The following is a 26,251-nucleotide window of genomic DNA, read 5'->3' on the forward strand; positions in this document are numbered from 1 at the left end:
CTTTTGGTCGCGCGTCCGCTCGCCCACCACGGAAACCTCGTCAGCGGGCGGCACGTACCGGAGGAGACGCAGGTCGGGCGCGTCAACCCAGTCGCTCTTGTGGTAGCTGCCACATTCAACCTGCCATATTCCGACCGCGTCCTCCAGCCGCTTCACGTTGCTCACGAGTCTGATCACGCCACTCGGTCCTCCAGCCGGGAAGCCAACCATCCACGCACCCACGCAGGGCGCATGCCACATCATGATCGTAGATACGAGGTTTGAGACGTAGGACGGCGCGCCATTGACCAGCTCCGAGCGCCTGGTGAATACGCCCCGGAAGACTAATTTAAAGTACTTCCGTCTTCCATCTGGCACGGAGTCAGGCAGATCGCCCACGATCGCGACCGCCTGCTCGCTCAACATTCCGAAGAAGCGCCAACAAAAATCCCGGAAAAAATGGCATTTTTTCGGTGCTGGTAGCCCCCCCAAAACAGGCGCGCGCAGCGCGCCCAAGGGCGCCGCAGGCGCCCCAAGCGGCGCGGAGCGCCGCCGCAGGCGGCGGACAGCAGGTGCGCGAAATTAAACGCCCTCCCCAAAAATGTCTCCACCGACAGGGAGGGCCACGCCTCCCCGAGCCGGGAGAGGAGCCGGCGGAGGGGGGGGGCGAGCCGAGGACGATAGAGAGGCCGCGGGTGCGGGCGCGACTCGTCAACCAGGGAGAGCGGGCCCGACCTCCCGGGGAGGGGAGGCGACACGATCCAATGCCGCCGTCCTCGCCCGGGGAAACTTCAGCAGGGCAGTCGATGCTCTCAGAGGCGGCAGTACCAGTCGGAGGTGAGGCGGAGGCGAGACCTCGGCCAAAGAAGAGACATCAGAAACGGCTACAGCGGCCGTCAGGCGACGCTCGGCTGGCGAATAAAAGAGCGAATCAGGGAGAACCGGAGCCCTGGGAATGCGGGCGGTGGAACCCCGGGTCCCGGGACGGGATGCTGAGTGAGGACCTGTGTACGTGCGTGGTGTACAGTGTCATGTCTACTAGCTCCGAGTAGAGGGGGCGTTCTGAAGTTAAGGGGAAACCCGGTACACGGAACCAACCCTCGGAGACCCGTGTTTACTTTAAGGCCCTTGCCCTGCGAACGCGCACCCCCGGGGCTAGGGCTCTCTAGCCCGTAACCCGATGCCAATCATCCGGCCCGCTGGGTGCGCTTCTGAGCTCCCCGGCCCTGGATGTGCGGTTAATGACTGCACTCCAAGTGCTCCAAGTGCTCCTTTCCTCGGGCTGCTCGCTCATCATCCCTCTCCCTTGGGTTGTCCGTTTTCTGTCTTTCTTTCTTTCGCTCATCATTCCGAAGAGGCGCCGCAAAGGCAGAAAAAATCTTTCCGCGAAGGGGGGGCGGGCTCTGCCAACGGGGACATCCGTCCACACCGGATCTCGAACAACTGACGGGTGACGAGGTGGTGGGGGCGCTGACCCAGATCGGCCGGGAGCACGCGTCGGCGACGGGAGCCCTGGTCTTGACATGGGGCAGTGAAGGTGACCAGCTTGGGCACCGAGTGATCATTGCGGAGGAGCTGCGAGATCTTATACAACGGAACCAGCTACTGGCGGGAGCACGACGGGAGGAGGCCGCGGAGAGTGCACGAGCCTCGGACGAGGGAGGAGCAGAGGCGAGGGAGGGACGGCCGACGGTACGAGTCGAAGGGAGGGCCGAGCCGAGCCGAACTCGCCACGAGCCCCCTCCCCGGACTCAAGTACCTGGCTACGGCTCAGTGGTGTTCCTGGACGAGGTCACGCGAGTGATGAGGGCGAGGCATGCCTTCGGCTCCTGGGTGACGTAGTGGTCTGTGCGACGCCGCCGAGAGGGAGGGTCGAGCAGCTGTACGTACGGAGTAGGAGAGCGAGAGGATTAGACTAGCGAGTCTACTAAACCTCGTCAGCGCTCTCGACCGGTGGACATCCATTCCCTCGCGTGACGTGAGTGTCTTCACACATTATGGTGGTGGTGGCCCTCGCGTAGGCAATCGTTGGGTAGGTGGACCGTAATTCGCGACCTGGGCGGCGCGAAGCGCCCGGTAGTAGGCGATGCAAGACGCGGATGAGCACCTAGGATTCACGCCGTCGGCCCGTGAAGAGGCGCGCACTTCCTCACGGGGTTGGGCGAGCCGTCGCGACGGGGGGGCGCGCACCATGGCGCTGCCGGCGGCAGCGGCAGCTGCGGCGGCGGCTCCGGCTGTGGCGGCAGCGGCGGCTCGGCGGGCGGCGACGGTGGCGAGGGTGGAGGGGAGGGCGAGGGCGGGGGGGGCGTCGCCGGGGGCAGCGGCGGCGGCGGCGGTGGCAGCGGCGGCGGCGGCGGCGGTGGCGGCGGCTCCGGCTGTGGCAGCGCGGGCGGCGGCGGCGAGGGGGGCGGCGGCGGCGAGGGAGGCATGATTGCCTCAACCATAGCGGAGTGCGCCGCCGGACTCGCCACTTCGATCTTCGCCTCGGCCGCCTTGAGGGCACTCTCCGCGGAAGCCTTGAGACCCTTGACCGCCTCCTCGTGCGCCACCGCCTCCGCCACCGCTTTTGTGAGGGAAGGCACCTACGTGTGTGACAGAGGTCCGGGACGGTCCGCGACAGGTCCGGGACAGGTCGAGAGGAGCAGCGCCGCGGCGGCACCTCCGCGGGCGCGGCTGACTGCAGCCGTGTCTCGGCAGCTCTCTTCGCCACGTCTGCAGGCCTCTCCATGGCGGTGGCGAGCGCCTTGTAGGTGAGCGCGCGAGCGAGCTCGATCTCTGCAGCCTGCAGCGCCCCGATCGCGCCACGGTGCGTGAGGACGATCGACGTCGGGAGGTTGAGCTGCAGCAGGGTCGGCGCTGACGCGCTCGCAGTCTCCTCTAGCGCCGCCACGGCCAAGGCCGTGATCTGCCCTTCCAAGTCCTTCGCCGCCTGCGCCGCCGCAGCCTCTGCGGACTCCGCAAACACCACCGCCACCTTGGCCTGCTCGACCGCCGCGGGATCGCCCGCGGGCGCCGCTTTAAGCGCATCTTCCGCCTTGGCCAGGACAGCCTCAGCCCTCCACGCGTCCATCTTGGCCGCCGACAGCTGATCCGGATAGGCCCGCAGCGCGGCCACCGCCGAGCGGAACCGCGGCGGCGGGGCTGGCGAGCCGAGGGGCGAAGGAGCGGGTGGAAGAATGGGCCTAGTCGCCGTCAGCTTGACGTAGCAAACCGGGAAGTGGAAGCCTGCCGTAGCACATGGCACGGTGTGGTCGATGGGCTCCGAATGCAGCTCGCAGCGAGCGATAGGTGCGTGGGCCAGCGCGCGGATTTTGATCGCCGAGTGCTCGTACGCTTGGCATTTAGGGGTCTGCTCGCACAGGCGGCGGCACTCGAACTCGGTCTTTTGCCACTTCTCCTCGTAGATGCCGTACGAGCGCTTGGTGGCGCAGCAGCCTTCCGGCTTGTAGCCGTGAGGAGGCCCCCACTCGACAAACTGGGACTGGGCGAGGACGAGGGCGGGCAGGAGACACAGGAGCTCCTGCAAGTGCATTGCGGCCAACCGAGTGAATATTCAGGACCGACTCAGCCGCCGAAATTTAGGTTGCTGTTTTTCTTTATAGGCGTCTGCAACTTCCAAGCTGCGTATTCTTCTTGTATTACTCGTCGAGTAGTGCAGGTACTCCGTGGGGGCAGTGTGTATTCTTGTAACATGTGCGTATTCTCGTATCACTGTATGTATGTAGAAAGATGAACAACAGTCAGGCTCGGAGATTCTCTCTCTCCAGGCTCGGTCGGACTGGACACCAACGCGGTATGGGTGGACGCGGGACAGATGATGACGACACGCACGAACGACACACAGACACAAACAAGCTCACAAGACACACAGCCAGCTGGCTGCCACACACCCTGAGTTGGCGTACACATAACTCAAGGCCGCGCCCCCCCTGTCGCCCCCCCCAGCACTCCAAGGTGCCAAGAGAACAAACAAGGGCACAACAACACAACAGACGACAGGGGCGAGCGCGTGAGGCTAGAGCAGGCTTGCTCGTCCTCTAGCAATCTCCGCCGACCGCGAGGCCGGACTAGACCGTGTGTGGGGTCATGTGAGGTGTCTCTGGTCACTCTCCTCAGGGGCTAGCCGCCAGCCGCTAGCCCTATCTCGCACTCACTGGCTCCGAGTAGAAAAAGAAAGAAAACATGTTATGTGGTGTTTATTAGCTCCGAGTAGAGGGGGCGCTCCGCTGCTAGGCCTAGGGGAAACCTGGAGCGCGGACTAACCCTCGGAGACCCGTTTACTTTACGGCCCTTTCCCTGCGAACGCGCACCCCCGGGGCTAGGGCTCTCTTGCCCGCAACCCGATGCCAATCATCCGGCCCGCTGGGTGCGCTTCTTAGCTCCCTGGCCCTGGATGTGCGGTTAATGACTGCACTCCAAGTGCTGCTCCAAGACTCGTCGGTTCGGCGTGAAAGTGCGACCGAACTTCTGCTACACTAAGACACGGAACAACAATGACGACAGCGGACAGGCTCTCCGCACGGACCGTGCACACCAACCCGGAGCACGAAGCCCCACACAAAGACCCTAAACGGACAGAAACAAGCACAGTCCGAGGCAAACCCGGTCGTCAGCGGGCGAGGCGACGGCATGCTAGATGCTTCCCTCGCCCTGCTGCTCGCTCGGTACCAACAACGCACCGTCCTCAAGATCCAAGGTGCGTCACACACACGGTCACACGACCGAGTCTCCGCAAAGGGTCCACCGTGGATGGAGATGGAGCGTGAAGACTGAAGTTGCATTCGTTGAAGAGGAAAGGCTCAAAGCGACCTGCTGGACCCCGCCATGGCCTCGTCGATGTGGCCGGTGCGCCCCTGCTTGCAGTAGAAGCAAACCACTCGAGTCTCGACCGGTGACACCCATCCCCTCGCGTTTGAGTGTCTTCATCCTGCACACATTATGGTGGTGGCCCTCGCGTAGGCAATCGTTGGGTAGGTGGACCGTAATTCGCGACCTGGGCGGCGCGAAGCGCCCGGTAGTAGGCGATGCAAGACGCGGATGAGCACCTAGGGATTCACGCCGTCGGCCCGTGAAGAGGCGCGCACTTCCTCACGGGGTTGGGCGAGCCGTCGCGACGGGGGGGCGCGCACCATGGCGCTGCCGGCGGCAGCGGCAGCTGCGGCGGCGGCTCCGGCTGTGGCGGCAGCGGCGGCTCGGCGGGCGGCGACGGTGGCGAGGGTGGAGGGGAGGGCGAGGGCGGGGGGGGCGTCGACGGGGGCAGCGGCGGCGGCGGCGGTGGCAGCGGCAGCGGCGGCGGCGGTGGCGGCGGCTCCGGCTGTGGCAGCGCGGGCGGCGGCGGCGAGGGAGGCATGATTGCCTCAACCATAGCGGAGTGCGCCGCCGGACTCGCCACTTCGATCTTCGCCTCGGCCGCCTTGAGGGCACTCTCCGCGGAAGCCTTGAGACCCTTGACCGCCTCCTCGTGCGCCACCGCCTCCGCCACCGCTTTTGTGAGGGAAGGCACCTACGTGTGTGACAGAGGTCCGGGACGGGTCCGCGACAGGTCCGGGACAGGTCGAGAGGAGCAGCGCCGCGGCAGCACCTCCGCGGGCGCGGCTGACTGCAGCCGGGTCTCGGCAGCTCTCTTCGCCACGTCTGCGGACCTCTCCATGGCGGTGGCGAGCGCCTTGGAGGTGAGCGCGCGAGCGAGCTCGATCTCTGCAGCCTGCAGCGCCCCGATCGCGCCACGGTGCGTGAGGACGATCGACGTCGGGAGGTTGAGCTGCAGCAGGGTCGGCGCTGACGCGCTCGCAGTCTCCTCTAGCGCCGCCACGGCCAAGGCCGTGATCTGCCCTTCCAAGTCCTTCGCCGCCTGCGCCGCCGCAGCCTCTGCGGACTCCGCAAACACCACCGCCACCTTGGCCTGCTCGACCGCCGCGGGATCGCCCGCGGGCGCCGCTTTAAGCGCATCTTCCGCCTTGGCCAGGACAGCCTCAGCCCTCCACGCGTCCATCTTGGCCGCCGACAGCTGATCCGGATAGGCCCGCAGCGCGGCCACCGCCGAGCGGAACCGCGGCGGCGGGGCTGGCGAGGCGAGGGGCGAAGGAGCGGGTGGAAGAATGGGCCTAGTCGCCGTCAGCTTGACGTAGCAAACCGGGAAGTGGAAGCCTGCCGTAGCACATGGCACGGTGTGGTCGATGGGCTCCGAATGCAGCTCGCAGCGAGCGATAGGTGCGTGGGCCAGCGCGCGGATTTTGATCGCCGAGTGCTCGTACGCTTGGCATTTAGGGGTCTGCTCGCACAGGCGGCGGCACTCGAACTCGGTCTTTTGCCACTTCTCCTCGTAGATGCCGTACGAGCGCTTGGTGGCGCAGCAGCCTTCCGGCTTGTAGCCGTGAGGAGGCCCCCACTCGACAAACTGGGACTGGGCGAGGACGAGGGCACACAGGAGCTCCTGCAAGTGCATTGAGTCTTGACACGGCTGCGGAGAGCTCGACAGGGCGAGCCCCGCCGAAGGATGACCCAAAACGAGTGAAATATGCGCTTCGAGGGCGTTCGTTTGGCGAGACGCCGACCGCGCGTCGTGAATTCTTCTCCCCTCAACAGATCACAGATTGTGGCTATGCTCCAGGCTGATAGCCTAACGATTTGGAGGGAAAAAAGGTGGACGTTTTCACACCTAGATTCCCGCCGATTTCTGCGATCTCTGTGATCGATTGCAGCAGCGCGCGAATAACTCTCGATCACTCAGCATCCGCAATTGCGTTGAGGGGTGTGTGTCAGTCCGGCCCACCGCGTTTAGTTGAAAAGCCATTTTCTTTTTTTCCCACTTCTTGGGCAAGCTAGACAGATGATGACGACACGCACGAGCGGCACACAGACACAAACAGGCTCACAAGACACATAGAAAGATTGAACGGGTTCAGGAATTCTTTTCCGCATGTGAGAGCGGCTTAGTTGATGACCGACAACGTCGCGCTGGATGCGAACCTCCCGGACGGTCGCCCGCTGTACGCACACGCAATGATGGCGTGCGCCGAGGGCGATCTGGAGCGGCTGCGAGAGATAATCGCCATGCTGCAGCCGTCGGATGTGGCCGAGCTTCTGGCGTTTGCCGGCTGGTCCGACGAGATCACACTGCTGAAGATGGCCTGCGGCCAGGGAAATCTGGCAGTGGTCAAGCTCCTCGTGGCGAGTGGCGCTAATCCCAATGATCACGGCGGTGACGAGGACGAGGATCCGGAGGAGGCAGACAGCACGCGCAAGGCGCCGATCCACATTGCCGCCCAACGCGGCCACGCCAACATAGTGCGCTGGCTCGTTGAAGCCGGCGCAGATCCGCGCCAGCTCGACCGCAACGGCAGCACCGCCTACCACCTTAGCTGCGTCATGGGCTGCGCTGACGTCGTGCGATATTTGCTCGACGCGGTGATGAACGAGGTGGAGGTGAATGAGGCGGACGGCGCTGGGAACACCGGGCTCGCCTGGGCGATGAGACAAGGCCACGAGGACCTGGCGCGATTGCTTCGCCAGCGGGGAGCAGAGGCCCGGTGGAATTATCAAGTCGTCGAGTGATCCGGGCGCTTATTGTTGCTTGTTCGGACAGAGCGGAAAGATAATCATACGTCTTGTCTTGGTGTGGCGCGCGCGGGATCGTCGAGCCACGGCCGAGTGGTGTTACGTGTGAATTCTCCCGGGGAAAAGGGGGCTAGGTGTGCTGAAAACCAAAACGGAGTGGTGTCAGACCTAGAGACTGCGCTATTATGTCCTCCGAGGCCTCTATAGTACGTGCACCATAACACTCGTCCGACTCCGACACAGGGTCTCGCGTCTCCGGTCGGCGCCGTGTCGCGTGTGACGTGTTCAGGAGTTGAGTGGGCCCAGCCTGCCGCAAGCCGGCGGTCGTGCCAGCCCCGCACGAGCGGCGCTGCGCGCCGTCGCACCCCGGCGGGCGTCATTCTCTCGTCGTGAGCACAAAGAGCCCCATGATGCCAACCAGGGCATACCTGCGACAAGGGGGGCGGGGGCCTTAGGCACGGCGGTGCTCTCGGACCGCCCCCGCCCCCCCCCCCCTTCCCGCCAGCCCGCCGCTGTTGCCGGGCGCGGGCGGGGCACACTTGACGAGCGGGTAGTCGTTCATGATGATAGTGACCATGCCGATGTACGGGAGGTAGCCTGCAAAAGGAGATGCCAATCCGGGCAAGGTGCGGGGGGAGAGGAGTGACAAGGAGTGGCGCGGCGAGGCGAGGCGAGCCTTTAGCGCGGCCAATGACGTGCTGCTTGTTGATCCAGCTCTGGCCGGCGGCATACCTTACGCCGAGGCGAGGGAGAGGGAGGCGTCAGTGGCTGACCAACCCCCCCTCCCCCCCACCCCCCCTCCCCCCCACCCCCCCTCTCCCCCCGGGCCTCGGCGCCGCGCTGTGTGAAAGGTGGCCTGACAGACCGCCACGGCGTCTGTGTCTCTCCCATCTACGGGCGCGCACAAGCCGCGGTCGTCGACCGCGTTGTTGTCCCCTTTCGTGAGGACGTCCACCTCGCCGCTCACCTTCCGCACAATGGCAACACAACATTGGTATCGCTAAACCTCTCTCTCTGCTAAAACTCTCTCTCGCTCTCTCACTCTCTCTCTTTCGAATGGGCAGGAGTGATCCGCTGACCCCTTTGGGGCGAGGTACGTCCACCTCGCCGCCGGCACTCCACCTCTGCCGGGAAGGCTGGGTGGGTTCGGGTACCGCGGGGTAGGGGAGGGTGGGTTCGGGTACCGTGGGGGTAGGGGAGGGTGCGCGCCGCACCTTCTCGTGCACTTTGAGGATTCGGTGCACGATCGGGATCTCTCGGTCAGCCACCTGGCGGGCGGAACCGGCAGGGTAGGAGGGCGAAGTGGAGGTGGAGGGCGAGGGTGAGGGTGAGGGTGAGTGGCGAAAGCAACGAGGAGACGGAGGATTCTTCTCACTCATTAGGCGCCGTGAAGACCAGCATCATGGTCACGTCATGAAAGAGTATGCATTCTGCTGTGAGGCGCCTTGAAGACGACGATGTCGCCAGCGCGGAACGGGGCGTGGCCCATGTGCAGAAAGAGAATGTCGCCTACGGCTCGGACAATCTCGCGAAATCTCGCGAAATCGCGGGGAATCTCGCGGAATCTCGGCGAATCTCGTCTCATCTCGGGGTTTGCCGCGGTGGGAGGCCGGCTCCATGCCGCCAGAATCTCGGGCGATCTCGGGCGATCTCGGCTCATCTCGCCGCGATGGAAGGCCGGCTCCATGCTGCCAGAGAGCACGACCACTACCTGCGGCAAAGCGCGGCACCCGCCACACACGCTGTCAGTGGGAGGTGGGGCGGTGCGAGGCGCGAAGGAGGAAGGGAGAGAGAGGTGGGCGGGGATGGGGGGGGGGGGGGGAGCGAGGAGGGAAGGAAGGAGAGAGTATCAAGGAGGAGAGAGGAGAGAGGAGGAGAGAGAGAGAGGAGGGAGGGGGTGGAAATGGGAGGAGGAGGGAGGAGAGGAAGATGCTCGGCCATCGTGCCGCGCACCGGGCTCTCCGACTCGGTCACCTGGCGAGGGCAGCGGCGAGGGGGAGCGCGGCGTGAGCCCGTCAGAGGCGGTGGGCCAGGGGAGGGGGGTTTGAGGGAGGCAGAGGGAGAGGGAGAGGGAGAGGGAGAGGCAGAGGCAGAGAAGCTGGCTTGCGCACCACCATCAGGCCCTTCCAGATCATCAGCGCCTGGAGCGCGCAGCGACGCGGCGCGTGGGCGGGCACGTCAGTCACTCGCGGGGGAGGGCGTGCTTGCGTGCGGTGTGAGGCAGAGATCAGCGACGGGTGACTCGCATCTGCGGCAACGCGCGCACCGAGCACACAATCATGGCGAGGTTGAGGACCTGGTGCGCCATCTGTAAAGGGAGGCGGCCGTCAGAGCGGTGCGTCCTCCACCTTGCCCGTCGCCACCGCCGTCCCACCCGAGTGTGCGAAACACAACGGGCAATGCGCGCCTGCCGCTTTCGCATGTCCTTCAAAGTGTGGTACATGTCCATCACGCCATCCATCATCGACATGTTGGCGCCCGCGTACCGCAGCGGCTTGGAAGCTGAAGGCGCTGAGGTCTGAGACGCCTGTACTCCGACAGTGGACCTCTCGCCCGCCACGCCGCGCCGCGGCTGCGATCGTTTCTTTTCCCCCCTTCCGAAGAAAGAAAGACGCCACCACGAACTGGCGGGCGGAATGAGAAAACATTACATAAGAGCACCGCCTGACAGGGAGTAGGACGATTGAACCCCTTCGCCGCTTTCCTCCCACTGTGAATTTGTGTGAGCTCGGTGCCTTGATCTCAGATCTGCTAACAACGAGCCTACACCTAACAGTTGACTGGCGTCTCATCCATGACCACCCTCCCCCTCCGCCGCCCGCCGCGGCCGCGGCTTCTGCAGAATGCGGTACGAGAAGCCGACCGAGCCGTCCGGAAGCTCCTGCGGAGGGGCCGGAGGAGTCAGCTAGGATGAGTCAGGGTCCGTAGCGAAGGCTCCGAGTGAGCAGGGGCGGCGGCGGCGGCGAGAGCGGCGGCAAGAGCAGTGGCGGCGGCGAGGGCGTCGTCGGCCCTCCGCGGTCCGGTGGCGAGGGCGCGGGGTGGGAGGCGGCGGCGGGGGGCGGCGCTCCTCTGGCTCAAACTCGCCCGGGCAGAGCTCCGGCGAGCAGCACGAGGCGCCGTAGCCCTGGCGCGCGTAAAAGGCGAGGGCGGCGCGGTTGGCCGTCTGCACCGTCAGCACCACCTGGCGGCGCGAGGGGGCGAGGGAGGCTAGGTCGGCCGGCGGGGCTGCCAGCTGAGCGTGCGGGCTCTGCGAGCTGGCGCCGCCGCCGCGCCTGCGCGAGCCCGCGGTCCCACGCCAGCGCCTCGGCTGCTGCGGTGAGCCGCGCGCCGAGCCCGCGCCGTTGGGCGTGCCTCGCCAGCTGCAGCTCGGTGACGTAGAGGGCGGGCTCGCCCGCCTCGACCGAGAACTCGCACTGCACAAACCCGAGCAGCGCGTCCCGCGCGTCGAGGAGGAGGAGGTAGAGAGGTTCGCCGACCGCGCAGCCCTCCTCCGCGTCCGCCTCGTCCCACCCCGACGCCGCGAAAACCTCGTCCATGTTGTCCCGCACCAGCGCCGCCGTCGCACGCTCCAGCTCGGGCGGCAGGGCAGACGCGCGGCACGGCCGCAGCGTAAGGTCCGGAAGCCCAGCAAAGGCCGCCGCTGCCGCTGGAGACAGGCCCTCCGCCGCCGCCGCCGCCGCGACGACGTCGGCTGCGTTCCGCCGAGGAGGCATGATGTGTAAATCGGTCTCCTTTCTCCGCTAACGAAAACGCGACGGGGCCGGCTTGGAGGGCCTACACAAGCACTCAGGCAGCTGGCTGGCGAGAAGAATTTTACCAAACCTCGCACGACATACACAAAACAAGGAGGACGGAGTTGCGCCGAGAGGCGAAAGAAGCCGCGAGAACAAGGGACCGGCAGGCGGCGGCGTCGCAGGACGAGGCAGAAGAGAACGACGCGACAGAGGGGGAAGTGAGTGACAAGGGAGAGAACGACGAGAGTGGGACAGCCGCGAGGTGGCATGAAGGTTGCAGCGAGAAGCGGCGAGAGACTGCGAAAAGAGATACGAGGAGGCAGACTCCCCAGGGTGGGCGACGGCTAGCGCATCACACCCTCATCTCCTTAAAATCCCTGTGTGGTGGCGGCGCAACAAACAACTTGCGCGCACAGCACACAGGTTCGAGAGAGAGAATCTCTCTCAGGTTCGACACAGGTACCAAAAGAGGCACAGGCGAAAGAATTTTACCAAAAAGCTCCCTCGCACGACACTGGGCACGGGACTGGCGCGCACGGGCACTACTGGGCTGGGTTTTTAGGCATTGTGGGGTTGGCACTCCCATCGACCCTCATGACCTCCTGCGGTCTCTGAGATGGACACCAGTGGGTGTGGGGCCACAGCCAGGATACACTCGAAGGCTGGGTAAGCAGTAGAGGTCGATACTCGACGCGTCCCACATGGTCTGTGTCGCTGTCGGCACGCTGTCGACAGGACGTCGAGCGACACCGGTGGCAGTGCCACCCAGGAGTGGTCGGGCGGTGTCCCGTCATGAGAGAGCCACCATGTGATCCGTATGATGGTTCCTGACAACCGCCTCAGTCAACTTTCGTCACAGTTCCCGCTCTGAGAGGAGCTGCGGGTCAGTTCGACAGCTGGAGCTGTGTCGCCGGCGTGCGGCGGCCTGCCTCCGGAGGTGCCTCTGAGGTGGACATTTCTTGGTCACCGTGAGAGAACGCGTTCGAATTTTTACTCCGGAACTTCAACTGAGCACGCGCACCGGCCAGGGCTACAATAGTGCCAGTGAGGCGGAGGCGCGAGTCGGAAGGCCGCGACCGTGATTTGGTTTCCCAATTTACCTACAATCGCTGTGGGATTGAGAGAGTTTTCTGTTTTGGATTTTGCCTCCATTTTTGGCCAGCGCCGTCGTGATCATATATGAATTTGCACAAGCTTGCCTCGTACCATCACGGAAAGGCGGATGCTCCCCACGGACAGAGAAGATAGACAGAGGAACTTACCTCGTCAGGCGGCGTGTGATCTGTGAGGGGGGGGGGGGGGGATCTGTGCGTGCGAAACCAACAAAAAGGCGCGAGTTGCGGGCCGCTCCACGCTCAGAGCCTGTGTCTGGGCCTCGCCGCGCCGGCCGCGCCTCGCCCTCCCCTCCACGAGCGCTGCAAGACATCCTCCCAGCCCAGACCTTGTGTGCGGTCCATTGTGTGAGTGGATTCTCCAGTGTGCCGGAAGGGCCGAACACAGAAAGCGTTCACCCAGAGAAAGATACTAGATACATAGAGAGGCGAGGCCTTGCTCATGAGAAAATACCTGGTATCTCCAACGCGGCCAAAGGATATCCACCTCGAGAACCTCGAGAGAGCTATCTCCCCACCCTCGCCGGGAACGGCGTTTCAGACTTCTCGGCGGCATACTATCCCTAAAATTAACTCCGTCGGCGGAAAGGAGAGGTCCGCACTGAGAGATGCAGCGAGAGCGGTCGACCTCGTCGGACGACGACAATCCCACTCTCACGCCCCACAAGAGGCATCGCGGGGGCGCCCGCCCGCGGGTTGTATACTCCAAGTCGTACAAACTCCAAGTCGTGCGCGAAGCGCTGACGAAGGACCCGCGAGCGAGGATCAAGCCGACTTGCCACAACCACCCTGGCGTGGGTCCGGTGAGCCAACCGAGTCCGCCCCTGCATATCCCCCGCCAGCCCAAGGCTGGATCTCTCCGGTCCCGCGTCCTTTCCCCACATAGATTCCACTCTTGACCTTCTCGCGCTCCCTGTGGGCTCCCCGCAGGCGCAGCTCAGGAAGTGGATCAAAAAGAAGGACACCCTCGAGGTTCAGGCGAGGCTGGAGCGGCAGGTGCTCAAATGTCGCGACGACCGCGAGTACCTTCGCACCGTCGCGCTGACTGGGCTCGAGACGCGAGGCGGCGGCGGCGGTGGAGTTTCCGAGCCCCAGGCTGCTCCTCTCCCGTCGCGACGGGCGGCCGCCGCAGTGACGCCGCAAAAGCTCGGGGCCCACTCCTGCATGCCTGTCGCCCTGGCCACCACTGCTGCTGCACCATCCGCTTCGGCGCCCTGGCACGTGGTGCAGGCGTTTCCGTACCCGATGATGCCGTCGCCGCAGCTGGCGCCTGTGCATGCGCCTCTGCTGGCTCCAACGAGGGCGGCCTGGATGATGCCCCAGATGGCGGCGCGGCCCACCCCCTCCGACATGCTGGAGCAGATCATCATGCCGTACCCGCTTCACCACCAGCTCGAACTTCCTGACCCCGCCGACGAGATCCCCCTCGCGGCACCTCTCGACCGCCTCGCGGGCCGTCGGCGCCCCGTCCGGCGCCGCGAGACACCTGTGGTCGCACCTGTAGGCGGCCGTCGTCGAGTACCCGTTCCCCAGCCAGCTCCCCGCCGTGCGCGCCTGAAGAGCACGCGCGAGGCCGAGAGCAGCGCGGGAAGGCAAGCGGAGAGCCACCCGCACGCGGAGAGCCCAGCCGCGACGTAGCAGCGGGTGGGAAGGAGCGGCACGCCCCCAGGCCCACCCGCCAGCCGGGTGGGGCTTGCACGGGAGCTGCGCTCATTTTCTTCTTTGCACTGGCGGGAGTTGGCCTTTACACCATATTCTCGAATATCTTTGAGAATATAGCGAGGGTCCCGCGCACTTCCATATTCGAGAATATTCTCGAGAATACGGCTTTACAGATGCCCCGGCCGGCTTTTCCCTCAAGAATATACGAGCTTTCCGCAGCCCTTGACCTTAGTAGACCTCGAGTCCAAAGATATTCTTGAATTTCTTGACGTTGCCGCTGTGCGGCGTCTAAAACGGTCTTGACGAGAGAGCTCGAAACAGCTATTCCCCCTCCAAAACTTAAAGATTTCAACAAAACAACATCCCTCGTCTGTGTGACGAACATCCCTCGTCTGTAATACTTTATGTGAGACAAACCCAGACGAGGGATGGGGGAGGAGGACAGGGTCCCCACCTGCACGAGCAGGATTTTGGACCTGTAAAGAAAGAAAGAAAGAAAACAGACAACCCAAGGGAGGGATGGGAGAACGGCACGCCGCCACCACACAGGGATTTTAAGGAGAGGAGTGTGATGCGCTAGCCGTCGCCTACCCTAGGGAGTCTGCCTCTTCCTATCTCTCTTCGCAGTCTCTCTCCGATTCTCGCTTCAACCTTCGTGCCACCTCGCGGCCGTCCCACTCTCGTCGCTCTCTCCCTTGTCACTTCCTCCTCTGTCGCGTCGTTCTCTTCTGTCTCGTCCTGCGGCGCCGCCGCCTGCCGGTCCCTTGTTCTCGCGGCTTCTTTCGCCTTTCGGCGCAACTCCGTCCTCCTCGCGGCGTATCCTGGCCCCTCGAGTCTATCGAGCTCCCCTCGCGCAAGGACCTGTGTTAGTGCCAGTGCGGCCGCGTAAAATTCTTCTTTGCAGCGAGTAGAGTTGTTTTCTTTAAATTCTTCTTTGCAGCGCGCGCACGCATTTGTGCTTGCCGCTGCGTAAGTCAGTGACCACGCGAGTACGGTTCTTACCGGTACTTGTAGCGGCGCTCGCGAGTACGCGGCTCGCTTCTGGACTCGCTCCGTCCGCCTCGGATGCAGCGCGCCGCCGTCGGCGCCACGCCGGTCGTGCCAATGCCTGTGGCGACAGCCACGCCAATGCCTGTGGCGACAGCCACACCAATGCCGATCGCGCCCGTCACCCCGATGGTGGCGTCTGTTGGTGGGTCACAAGGTACTGGTCATTGGGTCGACAAGGCGGCCATCGTTGCCAAGGTGCGCGCCGGCCAATGCATTCACGGAGAGCAGGAGGCGGTTCCCTACGCCAATGCCTGCGAATTCAACCCGGCCGCGATGACGGGCTGCTACTGCATCAAGTGCGGCTCCAAATCGGGAATTCCCGTCGGCTTGACGTACAATTTCTTCTTGGGCCCGTGGTTCTGCTTCCAGCCGTGCCTTCCTCTGCCGCTGTGGTGTGGCTGCTCGGACGAGCGCGAGGGCAACGTGTACATCAATCGCGGCAGGCAGGGGCGAGGCACCGTCATGGTCATCGACGAGGAGATGGGCACTCTAGCCTGTTACCACTGTGAGGAGGAGGCGAACCCGTGCTGCACCTGCGTCAAGATTGGCAAGTGATGTCTCGGAGCGGTTTGGTTTCTGTTTTAAGTCTCTCTATGTACGCGTCCACGGTGTTATACACATATGCTGGAGGTGACGGGCCGAGACGACATCACCGGCGTCGCGCCAGATACACATTTTTCACTTCCCGCAGACGCCGCCTCCACTAGGCTATGATGCCGTGAGGCTGGGTCCCTACACCCTACTCGGTACTGGAACCCCCACTCGCCCAAGCGGCGTTCGACCCCTTTTGCCCAACCGTGATTCCGTGTGTGTGGAGAAGTTTACCTTACCTTACCTTACCTTAGACCCAGACATAAAGAGTGCAAAATGATGCGGATAATCGATCTCATCCGCCGCTGTGGATGCACTTGGATGGATGGTTTTCCGAACAGGGAGGGACATGGCGTGCCAACTTACCGCTTAGCTCCCGGCCGCCGCTCGCGCACCGCTGCGAGCGCCCTCTCGACCGCGTCCGCCGAGATGGTCGCACCCGCTACGCACGCCCACTCCGCTCCCGCCGCGGCCTCGGCGGTGGCGCCCGCCCTGCCCGCACAGCTCGCGCAGCACATCGAAGACATGTAGCTCGGGCTGCGCGCGCACTCGCCCGCGGCGGCCCGCGGCGCGCACTCCGGCGAGGCGTCTTCGCAGGCAGGCTCCCGCCCCCCCGATAGTGGGCACAAAGCTCGGAGAGCGAGCGCCTGCGTGTGCGCGTACTCGTGCTGGCGGCCGCCGAGCCGCTCGCGCTCTCCGCTGGGCAGCTCTGGCGCCTGGGCCTGGCCCTCCGCCGCCAGATAGGGCGTGGTGGCGCAGGCGAGGGCGGGGCCGGGGCCGGCGCTCAAAGGCCTAGAGCATCAACACGGCGAGGGTGAAACGACGGTCGCATTCGGGAGCAATCCGAGTGCAGTGAAGACGGCGGCAACGCGGCCGAGGTCATGTCGCCGGAAGTGCTCGCTGGAGTACAAAGACAGGGCGCCACTGCCTCTTCTAGACTGGCAGGCCGCTGCGGCAGCAGAAGGACGCGCGCGCCGTAGGTGCTGCCCCAGCCCCACCACTCCTCGGCCACGCACTTGCTGCGAGGCGCGTCGGGCTGTCGGCAGTGCCCAATCCCAAGGCCGAGCGTGTCCATCCCTAATTGCAATACCAGCAAGTTCTGACTACTCATTGAGATCAGCGACTACCGCCCACCCCCCAAGGCCGAGCGTGTCTGTGCCCTGGCACCCGAGGCCTGCGTCGTTCCGGTTTGACGCCCTCTCACGCACCTGCCGCGGTCGCCCAGATTCGTGCTTGCTGGGCTTACCCCCCCCCCCCCCTTGCTCCCCCCCCCCCCCGGGAGGGCCGAAGAGAGGCGCCCGTGGGGACCCCGCAATTCCCTTCCCCCCTCGGAGGGCCGGACTGAGGCGTCGAGGGCCCCGCTCTTTCCTTCGCATACCGGCCACTCTTCGGATCGCTGGTCGAGCGACCCGGGGGATGCCCCGCGCACCTGACCCAGGCGCCAGGCGAGAAACGAATCTGCGAGGCGAGGCCGCTCATGCGGCCCGATGGGGAGGAGCGGGGCGGACTACGGGGATCGGCTTCTTACACCGCCCTTCCCTGCAGCGAGCCCCCCTCCAACCCACCCGCGCTAGGTCTCGGGTTTGTTTGATTGACGCATGGCGGCATGGGGTCACTCCCGCGAAACTCACGTCGGCGGCGCCTTTGACAGGAAGAGCGACCGGCGCGGGCGCGTTGCGATCTTCAAGCAGACGTACAAGTCGTCGCCGACGCTGCAGGTCTTGCGCATCATCTCGGCGCAGGAGGAGATGTTCCACAACGGCAAGGGGCGCGGCGCGGCGCGGCAGAAGCAGACGGGCCGCTTCAAGAAGGTCAAGATCGAGACCGACAGCACCGCCTCGTACGAGACTGACCCGTTCAAGTCCCTCACGTCGTTCCTCTCCAACGCGAACGCGCAGGCAGGCGCGGGGGGGGACTGACTTCACCGACCACCGACCGAACTTATGTCCGATTTTTTGCTTGTGTTGTGCCTGGGGGTGGTGTATGTGATGCCTAGTACCTTTGCTGCAGCAAAATACGACTGTCGGGGGCGTCTGTGAGCCGACGGGACCCTTCCCGGGCCCCTCCGGGGGGGGCCCGGTGCACCCGGACTGCACACCTCAGTTACAGTAACCCAAAACAACCTGACGTGGCGGCGGCGAACATCGGCAAAGGGCATGTGCGCCTCGTTGGCGACTTGAAACTGACGAGCTCGCTTGCGTGCAAGGGTGGCGATCGGCTCGGCTGGAAGGGGGCTTTTGTCGCCTTCGGCAACACCGAGCGGGCGCTGCTCGACTTAGTGTTAGGGCATGCTGCATGGCCGCGGCCGGGAGGGGGGGGGGGAGGGGGGAGGGAGGCGGAGGATGCAGAGGCGGAGGCGGCGGCGGCGGAAGAGGAGGAGGGGGAGAGTGAGGGGGAGGCGGAGGCGGGGGCACCTGTGACGGCCCGCTACGAGAAGGGCGAATACCGGTTCGCGCGGGAGAAGAATTGCGACCTGCGTTTGCTCGACTTCGAGACGTTCGGCGGCTTCGGGGACGGCGTCCGCAGAATTCTTCGGCAGGCGGCGGACCAGCTGAGTAACAAACTTTCGCACGCTCAGCACCTCGATGAGGTCACATGGACCACCAAGAACTGGCACGGGCTGCAGATGCAGCGCTTGTCTGTCGTTCTCCACACCGCCGTGGCGTGGCAGACGGTGAACGAGCTAGCGTGCGGGGACAGCGGCATTGTGCACGGAGCTAAGTGCATTGCCGTTCTTAACGGAGTCGCTTAGGCGGCTCCGGTGGTGTGCCGAGGACATTGCAAATCTCCCACGTTTGCCAGCCCCCGGAGCCCAGCGCAATCTTGAGCGAGGTTCCTTCGAACGCAACCTCGAGCGGCACCGTCACCGCGCAGTAGACGACCAGCAGGGCCATGAGCATGGTCCAACTCGAGCAGAACCACCGGTTCGGGTGCAGAATGGGTATGACGCCACAGCAGCTAATCGCGACTGTGAAGCAGCCGAGGCAGCCTCTCCTGCCTCGCTTGTCTGTCGAAAACGACGCGATGGATCCGGCAAGGCTTGCGTCCATGTCCTCGCAGCCTGCCATCTTGAGACGGAGCTTGTCAACCATACCACGGACGACCTTGTCGCCTCGAAGGGCGACGGCCCACGGATCCTCCTTCTCCGCCTTGGTGATCTTGTCCACCTCGGCCTGCAGCTCACCTTTCAGCTCGATCTGCCCCTCCATCGCAAGGACGCGCACCAGGTCTTTGAATTGATCAGCCGTGAGGGCATCGTTCTTGTAGTCGTGAGAAATCATGATGCGCTGTGCCTCGCTCGCGTCAGCCTCGCGTCCTCCAGAAAGAGCGCCGAGCGAATTCAGCGCCGCCGCCACCTCCGCGGGCTCGAGCAGTCCCGACCCGTCGGCATCGAACTTTGCGAAGCTGGAGTGAACCTGCTGGATGGTCATCTCGAGATGCTGCTGCGCCGCCGCCACCTCATGTGCGGCATGCGCCGGCCTCCAAGGCCCTCTCTTGTTTCGGCCTGTAGATTCCGACCCCGCGTCTTGCGCTGCGCTCCCCAGCTGCGCGCCGGCCGAACGCAGATAATCCACCACGTCGAGGTGTTGGTGGCGGGTGGCATCGTTCATCGGCGTGCCACCCCAGCGATCCCGAGGGCTGTGGTCAGCCTTGAGCTCGCCCACGAGGAGGCGGACAACCTTGAGCTTCCCTTCCGACGCGGCGAGGTGCATGGCCGTTCGCTTATCGTAATCGGCGGCGTTGACGTCGTAGCCCTTGTTGCGCACGAGCTCGCGAAGCCGCTCCAGGTCAGCTCGAGCGGCCGCGTCGCAAAGCTCCGCCGCAGGACCATTGTCGGACCTGATAGGGCTGCTTCCGACCGGTCGGTGGCCTTCGTCGCGCGCCACTGCGCTCCCCAGCTGCGCGCCGGCCGAACGCAGATAATCCACCACGTCGAGGTGTTGGTGGCGGGTGGCGTCGTTCATCGGCGTGCCACCCCAGCGGTCCCGAGGGCTGTGGTCAGCCTTGAGCTCGCCCACGAGGAGGCGGACAACCTTGAGCTTCCCTTCCGACGCGGCGAGGTGCATGGCCGTTCGCTTATCGTAATCGGCGGCGTTGATGTCGTAGCCCTTGTTGCGCACGAGCTCGCGAAGCCGCTCCAGGTCGGCTCGAGCGGCCGCACGGCACAGCTCTGTCGCAGGGCCGTCCGGATCGCCGCGCATCTCGTGGCCACGCGCCCCAATGGACTCGAGGTAACGTACCACATCGAGGTGCTGGTGGCGCTCTGCGTCGTTCATGGGTGTGCCTCCCCATCGATCCTGCGGGCTGTGTTCGGACCCGAGCTCCTCGACCAGGAGCCGGACGACCTGGAGGTATCCCTCCGACGCGGCGATGTGGATGGCGGTCCGCCTATACAACCAGTCGGACTATCAGCAGAGACGGACTCATACCGCGCCGTGTCAACTTCGTGTTTGCTGCTTGTCGTAGTCCCCGGAATTAACGCAGTACCCCTGGATAAGGACCATCGTACGAAGCCGCTCCAGGTCCGCACTAGCAGCCGCCTCGCACAGCGCAGCTGCAGCACCTAGCCCAGTCAGCCCACCCGTAGGAACGGGCAGAGGGAGCTGAGATGCAAGCTCCCGCTGCTTCGTCAGCTTTGCCAGCGCCACGGCCTTTGTCAAGACGCCCTTCCATTTCGAGGGCTGACCACCGACGCGTGCCCCCGGCGGATTAACATATGCGCTAGTCGCAGCTTCCTCACGCCCAGGGATGATTGACGAGCTGGAAGGTGGCTGGTCCTTGCTGGCAGCGACGGCAGGTAGGTCGCCGTCTCTTGCGGTGCCGGGGTCAGCTCCAAAGATGGGAGCCGGCCGGTGTGGTGGCCGCCGCGGCTCCATGGGAGCTGCACTGCACCCTGGGCCGAGGCAAGGTTGCGACGAGCGCCGTGCAACGGTCGGGCTGCCGTCGGCTCCGGACGCGCAGCGAGCGAGGAATTCGGCTGGACACAGACGTTTCACGCCGAGGTGTACAGCATGAGGAGTCCAGATGAAATAAAACACGTTACAGAGCTTTAGTACAGAGCTAGAAAGAAAGGGCGGCGCCGGCGCAACCATCGCCCCGTCTCAGCCCAGTCGTGACGGCTTCTGCCACCGCCTCCCCACCGCGCCGCTCCGCCGCCCTTCATTCACACCTCCCCCAAGAGCTCCTGCGGCGCTTGCTCACGCGAAGCATCGAAGTAAAGAGCGACGCCTGCTCGTCGTGATCGCCTTGCAGCATCGGCCACGCCCTGCATGATAGGGCACGAGAGCGTCCGTCGCTCTGCCTCTGTCAACAAGTGTGGCGTCGACTGCGGCAAGGATGTCTGTCGCGTCGGCAGCGCCCACGCGGGGCGACCACCCGATGGGTCCGAGGCCTCTGCCTCACTGCACGCCGACACAAAGGGGACCGCCGGCGCAGCCTCCGAACCCCCAACCGTTAGCTCCTCCGCCTCGGAATCCGCGGCCCTCGCTGCCGCCTCCGCCGCCACCTTCGCTGCCTCCGCCACCCTCGCTGCCTCAGCGCGTTTGCGTTGAATCAGCGAGCGATGGGAGTCGGAGAGAGGTGGACCAGAGCTCGCCGCCTCAGTGCAAATGGCGTCGTACTCGTTGGCTGCAATTTGAGCATTGGCCACGCCACCTGTCTTGAGAGTCATGTTTGCCGCCGAGATGCGCAGCTCTCGCTTCCGGGTTAGCGCAAAGGCAGCGGTATACGCGTAGGCTGCGAGGGAATGTTGGCCGCCAGCGTTAGAGCTCGACCCAAGTCTCGTGAGCTCGCCGGCTGTCGTCGCTGCAACGGACGGGTCAATGCGGAGTGGTGCAGACACGACCTCAGAAGCCGGCCCAGACTCCATCATCGCCAGCGCGTCCCCTCTCTTTCGCAGCACCATTGCATGTGCTATCGGATCAAGAGGTGGGCTCTGCGAAAGCAGCGCATCGAACTCACTGCATGCCTGCTCAGGCTGCTGGAGCTTCAGGCGCATATTTGCCGCAGATATCCGCGCCTGGACACGGCCGCCGATGGCGTGCGCAGCGTCAAAGAGGGAGGCTGCACTGTCAATGGCACCCTGCGCATTCGCCGTCTTAGCCAACCCGGTCAGGCGAGCGGCGAGATCCGCCATTTGTAGGTGGCCTGCAACGACACTTGCGGTCTCTCTTGCGGGACGCGTCCGACAAGGTGGGTGGAGTGCTTTCACGCGCGCTTTCATGCTGCCGAAGTTATTAATGCGGGGAGCGGGGGGCGCAGTAGGGCGCCAAGGGAGGAACAGAGTCCACGTTACCTCTTTTGCGAGTGACGAACCTGGCTACCTCCGATCAAGAGAAAAAGAAAGCGCGGCTGGAACGCTCATGTAGGATCGCGAGCTCTTTCTCCGTAAGTAAGCTCGACCTCTTTTCCTATGTTGAGACTCGATGCTGTTCCTGGGGGCGGCCTGGGTGCGTGGATGGTTGCAATGACACGGGCTGGGAGGGAGCTGTTGGCGATGTCGGAGGCGGTGGGAGCGGAGGATCGGAGGAAGAGCCGTCGGCTCGCAGAACCCAGTACCCACCGGTCTGTGTGCTCTGGGTTCCATTCTGTGAGTGATGGGTCGGCGTAGAGGAGTTGCACTTGCTCGACAGCCCCGATAGCCACTGTGCACTGACAGCTACCGATAGGTTGGGGCTATCGGATCTACATATTGATTTGCCTCCTTTTGTGCAAAAAAAGAAAAAAACTCAGACAGCTCGGCTACTATTGACTTGCACCCTGTGGCCGCAGAGTATTTCTGTGCACTTCCACGCGGCTCGTCGATCGCGCATCGACGCTGACGGCGGCGGCGACGCTGCTCCATCGCCCTACGAGCGCGTTGCCGTCGATCGCGACGCCATCAGCCTCGCAGACGGCCACTGCCGCGCCGAGAGGCACGCCGGACGACGATGTGGGCGGGTTGGCAATCGTGTTGTCGCGCACTGCCGCGCTGGCCGCGTTGCCGACAGAGATGGCCAGGCCACGGAACCAGCCGTCGAAGCGATTGTCCGCAACGGTGACTCTGCGGACGCCACGATACGTGAGGCGGCGGAAGGGCGCGGGCTGCCCTGCATGCGGCCCGACGACGGCTGTGGCGACCACCCCGAGCAGTGACGGAGCGGTGCCAGTATGCCACGGGTCTGTAGCGCAGCGGCTGTTGTTCACGAAGGCGTTGTGCACGATGGTGACGTTGCGCGGCATCCATCCCATGCGCGCCTCCTTGGGGTCGTCGTAGTCGTCGTCGTTGATCAGCAGCACGGCAGCAGCCGGGTTGTCGACGAAGGCGTTGTGCTCGATGACGCCGTCGCGCGCCATGCACAGCACGCCGAAGCGGCGTGACGCGATCGTGCTGTCAGCGATGCGGAAGCCCGGACCGGTGAGGTTGTCATTCGCCCACAAGCTCGTCGCGTCGCAGGCGATGCCATCGAGCGGTTCGGCGAAGCTGACGGTCGGCGCGGACGCCGGGCCTGCCGCGGAAAGCACGGTGGCACTCGCGGCGGGCAACCCGCTCGTGGCCGTGGGAGTCCACACGCGCATCACGTCGCCTGGGCGCGGAAGGCCGATGCCGCTCAGCGTGTACGACTCACCGACCTGCCGCGTGCATACGCCGCTGCGCGTCTTGACGATGATCCCGTCGTCGCCAATGGCCACGAGCCGTGAGCCGTGGACGGTGGGCCCGACGCGCGCGTCCAAAACGAACACGCCGTCCGCATTGGTGCTGTGGTAGCGCCCTGGCGCAGGCGCGACTGTTGCGTCGCGCACGACGAGGGCGCTCGAGCCCTCCGCCACGAACGACGCGCCGGGCGACGCGTGGATGCTCACGCCCTCGAACGCGCACTCGCCGCACAGGCTCAGGCCGAACGTTGGCGACTCGTAGTAGCGCGCAAGGTGCACGATTGGGTCGCCGACCTCTGGAGGGACGACGGCATCATCTCGCGACTCGAGTGGCGGAGGCACCGCGCCGGCGCCGAGGCGTGAAGTGCACGTCCTGCTGAGCTCGAGGGGAGAGCAGAGCGTCACGTCAAAGACGCCGCCGCCGCGATCCGTCCAGTTGGCGACGACGTGCAGGTTGAGAGTGCCCTCCTTGTGCCGCGTCGGCGCCGCACGATCCTTGACCAGGGCCCAGCGCTCGGCCCGGTACGCGCCAGACGCGACAAAGTATGGGTTGCTCAGCATCGGAAAGCCGTTGTCGATCTTGAGCGAGTAGCGCAGCGGCGAGCGCACCGCGACCACGCGTCCCTGAGTCATCGGCAGAGGCTCATAGTCAATCGTCAGGTTGCTCACGAGAAGGCGCGTGGCGTTTGTGACGCGCAAGAATCCAGCAACCGGCGTTGTCACTACAACCGTCGCTCCGCAGCCGTCGATGCGCAAATTTGCAACGTTGGATACGCTCAGCACGCTGCTGCCAGCAGTGCCTGAGCTACCGAGCCGGTACTCGCGCAAAGCAAACAAGAGCGCAGTGTTCGCCGCGTGCGCTCGCGCGCTCGCGGCAGCGGCGTCGAGCGCGGCCTGGACAGACGTGAAGTTGTCGACGTGCAGCACGAGCGCGCCCTCCGCGCGAGCAACGCAGTCGGGCGGCGGCGTTGCGAACATACGGCGGTGCGCGAGCGCCGAGGCTGTCAGCGCGCGTGCTGGGGTAGCGGCGCAGGCCTGCTGCGCGAGCGGAGCCCGGGGGGAGGGGGGGGGGGGGGCCGCTCGCTGGTTGCTCTCGTGTAGGTCTCGAGGTCTCGAGGTGGATATCCTTTGGCCGCGTTGGGTAGCCCTCCTTTTGGTATATATACTGGACCTAGTCTGCATAGACCATAGTCCACACGTACGCGGGCGCGGGGACACGACCCATAGTCGTGGCCGTGTCCCCCGTCTTAGAGCCCTAGCGGCGAGGCGCGGGACCGTGCAGTGGCGACTCAGAAAAGTAAAGGCGGCCGCCTGACAGGTGAAGGGTCGAGATGGGCGGCGCCCATGGCGCCCTAGCATGGGCCTCTACTGACGAGGCGATCTCACTTTTCTGCCCCGACGATTGCTCTGTGGTGTGCCGTTTGCTCCTCAGTCCTATCTCTGCATCGACATATGATTAGCGCTCCGTGTTTTCCCCCTACAAAGGACGTGCCCGTACATGCACACCCCGCAGTGGCCAGTAGCAGTACGCCATGCACAGACGAGAGCGAGACGGCCCAGACGGGTGCACCCCCGCGCCCGTAGAGTATCCCCGTAACCGTGATGTCGGGCGGCGTGTGGGCTGCTGCGCTGTGGTGCCTCGGTGGCACGTCGCCGTCCCGACACACCCAGCCTCCCGCGCCGCGCGTTTCTTTCACGTTGGCGCGAGCGGAGGGCACCAGCGGCTCGGACACCGACGAGACAGCGCCGCCGCAGCCTCGTCTCGTGCCTGCCGTGGCGATGGGCGACCTCTCCGTCGACCCAGTCACCTTCTGGGAGCGGCTCTCCAAGCTCCACAAGACGTGGAACGTGCGCGGCCGGTGGGCTCTACACTACCATACCACGGTCAACACTGCACGTCGTCCAAACTAGCATCTTCGCAAGCTGGCGGGTCGGGGGCCAACGGGGCGGAGCCGAAGAGAGCGCGGCGTTCGCGGAGCCGTCGCGTCGAGCACAAGCACGTGTGCACCTCGATCAAAGTGTCGCCGGTGGCGGCGATGTCGACGGGGTCGAGGGTGCAGAGCGCGCCGCCAGCGTGTATGTCACGCTCGCAGCGCAGGCCAAGCGCCTCGACCCCGCCGCCGGGCGCGCGTGCAGTCGCCGATGCGGCGCGGTACGCCCCAGGCAGCATCACAGTGGCCAGGAGGCCACGGACAGCTCCGCTGCCGGTGTTGGCGAGGGAGAGGCTCAGGATGCCAGAAGGGTCGTCGAAGATGGCACGCCGCGCGATGATCCGCGGCAGCGCCACGCTTATGTTTGTGACGTGCGGCCTCGCAAGCGCCGCAGCGGTGATGATGCCGTCAAAGAGTCGCTCTGAGTGGGAGAGGGATGAGAAGGTCGGAGTCTGAGCGCGGATCTACCACTGTGCGCCACAAGCACACCGATTAGCGCGTCGTCATAGACAGAGCCGACGGCCACGTTGGCTGTGGTGACCATGAAGATGGTGCCGTCGCGATCGAATGTGCGGTCCGTGTCGTTGTAAAAGTACGCGTCGGGGTGGCCGTCGCCGTCGGTGTCCACTGCTTGCGCCATCGTCTTCTCGAAGAAGCGCATGCCCTGGGCGACCCGCCCGTGCGCTGGCTCGTCCCCGGGCCAGCCGCCCAAGCCTCCGAGGGCGTATGAGGTGGACAGCGAGGGCGTCAATTTGAACATCTGCAGGACTTGGTTGTCGTCGAGGAAGGCTCCGTCGCCCGGGCTGCCCTCGAGCGACTTCCAGAGCAAGTTTCTGGAGATGTTGGCCCGCCCTTGCTTGATGAAGCGGTCTGTAGTGGGGTTGGAAATAGATGGGCAGTGGGCAGTGGGCAGAGTGATTCAGGAGCCATGAGGGAATCAGGAGCACACCGGCTTCTGCAGTACGCGGCGCCCACGCGCGCATCCAAGCGAGCGCCCACC

General features: G+C 64.8%; 5 protein-coding genes across 5 annotated transcripts; 1 reads left to right on the forward strand and 4 right to left on the reverse strand.

Annotated features, from left to right (window-relative positions):
* Nucleotides 1-4,915: 4,915 nt before the first annotated feature.
* On the reverse strand, nucleotides 4,916-6,424 carry EMIHUDRAFT_114669 (hypothetical protein; the record flags this gene model as incomplete). The annotated part of the gene is made up of 3 exons (XM_005779769.1): nucleotides 4,916-5,024; nucleotides 5,109-5,482; nucleotides 5,561-6,424. 3 exons carry the CDS (start codon nucleotides 6,422-6,424, stop codon nucleotides 4,916-4,918), a joined length of 1,347 nt encoding a protein of 448 aa, XP_005779826.1.
* Nucleotides 6,425-7,912: 1,488 nt separating this feature from the next.
* Nucleotides 7,913-9,844, reverse strand: EMIHUDRAFT_235869 (hypothetical protein; the record flags this gene model as incomplete). Its single annotated transcript, XM_005779770.1, has 7 exons — nucleotides 7,913-7,964; nucleotides 8,076-8,133; nucleotides 8,398-8,503; nucleotides 8,751-8,804; nucleotides 9,490-9,510; nucleotides 9,648-9,677; nucleotides 9,803-9,844. The coding sequence occupies 7 exons, from the start codon at nucleotides 9,842-9,844 to the stop codon at nucleotides 7,913-7,915; spliced, it is 363 nt and encodes a 120-aa protein (XP_005779827.1).
* Nucleotides 9,845-12,974: 3,130 nt separating this feature from the next.
* EMIHUDRAFT_443205 (hypothetical protein) lies at nucleotides 12,975-13,969 on the forward strand. The gene is made up of 3 exons (XM_005779771.1): nucleotides 12,975-13,185; nucleotides 13,313-13,813; nucleotides 13,887-13,969. The coding sequence occupies exons 1-3, from the start codon at nucleotides 12,991-12,993 to the stop codon at nucleotides 13,938-13,940; spliced, it is 750 nt and encodes a 249-aa protein (XP_005779828.1). The 5' UTR covers nucleotides 12,975-12,990; the 3' UTR covers nucleotides 13,941-13,969.
* Nucleotides 13,970-18,420: 4,451 nt separating this feature from the next.
* EMIHUDRAFT_235876 (hypothetical protein) lies at nucleotides 18,421-21,821 on the reverse strand (the record flags this gene model as incomplete). Its single annotated transcript, XM_005779772.1, has 5 exons — nucleotides 18,421-20,074; nucleotides 20,174-20,579; nucleotides 20,776-20,818; nucleotides 20,888-20,931; nucleotides 21,272-21,821. The coding sequence occupies 5 exons, from the start codon at nucleotides 21,819-21,821 to the stop codon at nucleotides 18,421-18,423; spliced, it is 2,697 nt and encodes an 898-aa protein (XP_005779829.1).
* A 522-nt stretch (nucleotides 21,822-22,343) lies between these two features.
* On the reverse strand, nucleotides 22,344-24,298 carry EMIHUDRAFT_235877 (hypothetical protein; the record flags this gene model as incomplete). The annotated part of the gene is made up of 2 exons (XM_005779773.1): nucleotides 22,344-22,388; nucleotides 22,472-24,298. 2 exons carry the CDS (start codon nucleotides 24,296-24,298, stop codon nucleotides 22,344-22,346), a joined length of 1,872 nt encoding a protein of 623 aa, XP_005779830.1.
* Between the last annotated feature and the right edge of the window lie 1,953 nt (nucleotides 24,299-26,251).

This window comes from Emiliania huxleyi (assembly GCF_000372725.1).
Source record: "Emiliania huxleyi CCMP1516 unplaced genomic scaffold EMIHUscaffold_227, whole genome shotgun sequence".
Taxonomy (NCBI): Eukaryota; Haptophyta; order Isochrysidales; family Noelaerhabdaceae; genus Emiliania; species Emiliania huxleyi.